This window comes from Octodon degus, unplaced genomic scaffold, assembly GCF_000260255.1.
Source record: "Octodon degus isolate 3935 unplaced genomic scaffold, OctDeg1.0 scaffold00162, whole genome shotgun sequence".
Lineage (NCBI taxonomy): Eukaryota > Metazoa > Chordata > Mammalia > Rodentia > Octodontidae > Octodon > Octodon degus.
In genome coordinates this window covers 4990148-4992030 of record NW_004524738.1, presented here as the reverse complement: position 1 = coordinate 4992030, position 1883 = coordinate 4990148, and the positions used below count along the sequence as shown (strand labels likewise).

Sequence of the window (1883 nt, the reverse complement as noted above, 5' to 3'; positions counted from 1 at the left end):
TTACCTGTCTAGCATCAGCCTGGGACAGGATGGCACTGGCAGCCTCCAGTGGCTTTACTACCTCAATACTTGCTGGACTTCGTAGAGCAAGGGCCGTGGGGGAGTTGAGTGGTGACACAATGAAACTTGGGCTATCTAAAATTGTGATCTGTTTGTCCAAGGGAACAGCCTGCATACTCCTTGTAAGCCCCATGGATATACCAACGTTACATACTCGTTCACGTTTTAAGCTATTAATAATGCTGCTTTTCCCCACATTTGGGAAACCAATTACTCCCACCTGGATAGGCTTGCGATAAGTCTCCTGAAAACCTTCAAGAAGTTTACAAAGACCCTCTTTGCCAAAGCAGAAACTGCTTTTCGGTGAGACAGCTTTCGTCTTTACCTTCACCTTGCTTATTCTCCTTCTATCCTTTGGATTTGTTGAGGCTTTGAACATTACAGTTGGCAATTCTTTTGTCAAATAATTCAGCCACTTCTCCAAATTCTCCTTTGGTATTAGATCTGATTTATTTAGTATGAGTACCAGCTTTTTATGCCCACTCTTGACAATCACCTCTTCTACCTGAGGACATCTGCAACCAAGAGGGTCTCTGGCATCTAACACCTCTAGTAAAACATCTGAGGCCTCAATCACCTTTTTAAGTTCCTGACAATGTACTGCCTTTGGATTCTGTTTGGTCAGCTTGGCTCTCTTAGTTTTGCTTTGTCCAAATTCCTCCACAGATTCAATATTAGATGGCTCATCAGCAGGGTCAGTTTCAAGTTTTCTTTTCTTGTCTTGTTCCTTCTGCCTATCAAGTTTCTGTTGCTGTTTTGGTTCTTCAAGCTGCTGTTTTCTTAGCTCAGCTTCCCGAAGAAGTGCCTCCTTAAAAGGAGCACTATTAGGAATTCCGGGGTCTTTCCTAGGCTTCTTGTGACCCCGTTTTTTGGCCTCCTTCCTCAATTTTCGATGGTGCTCTCGAACCTTTTTCTGAATTTTATACCGTTTATGGCAAGTCATGCGTTTACTCGCTTTCTTTAACTTCGGCCGTTTCATGCTGGCAGCGGAGAGACGGCAGGCCACACAGCAGCAGGAACAAGGTGACTCCGCGGGCGCCACGTGCCAATTGAGGTCCCGGACGAAGACGTGTCTAACAAGCAATTCTGAAAAAGGTAAGTTCCTCTGTCATTGAGGTAATGACACAAACACACACACACACACACACACACACACTTGTGTATACACCTGTGCATGCACACACACATGCACACACAAACATGCACGTATCAAACCTAAGGTCATAGGAACTGAAGACATACAAGTACAATTGGAGGCTCAGACGCAGGACGATGTCAGGGTCAAACAAGTATCAGTACCATCTGGATGACTGTGGCATCCTAGAATGAAGATGCTACAATGTTCCATTACATCTGCATTCTGTAGTCTTTGTATCTCTTATAAGCATTAGTCCATTTGAAAAGGGGCTCAACATAATTAACTCAGAGGCAATGGAGTATTCCCCGTTTTGATCTCAAAATCAACTTTCAAGAAATTTTATTCTGAAAAATCTCTCCAAGCCAGAATCTAATGAGGAACTCAAACAGCGTGGATGTATTCAGCCTAATGTCTGCCGCCTTCTCCTGGGCACCAGCTCTCATAAGACCATCTCTACACATCGCCATTAGTCTGCTCTAAGAAAATACTGAATAAGATTACAAGTGAATAGGTTTTTATCTAATGAGATCGTGTATTATCATTCATAGCATGTGTGAATTGATAGCAGTGTTCTATTTAAAAATTATTTTTATTGGGACATGTTTGTAATACATTATAATTATATTTATCATGGAGAATTGATACATGTACATAATGTTTCTCAATTATGTAGAACAGCTTCCCA

At 42.1% G+C, this 1883-nt stretch overlaps 1 protein-coding gene across 1 annotated transcript in view; it reads right to left on the bottom strand.

The window, feature by feature from the left end:
* The window catches only part of LOC101579512 (guanine nucleotide-binding protein-like 3), a 2999-nt gene extending 1882 nt beyond the window's left edge, over positions 1–1117 (bottom strand). Inside the window, exon 1 of the mRNA XM_004642832.2 lies at positions 5–1117. Within this exon, the coding sequence (XP_004642889.1) occupies positions 5–1039 (1035 nt within the window). The 5' untranslated portion in view covers positions 1040–1117. The remainder of the gene's footprint in view (positions 1–4) is intronic.
* Between the last annotated feature and the right edge of the window lie 766 nt (positions 1118–1883).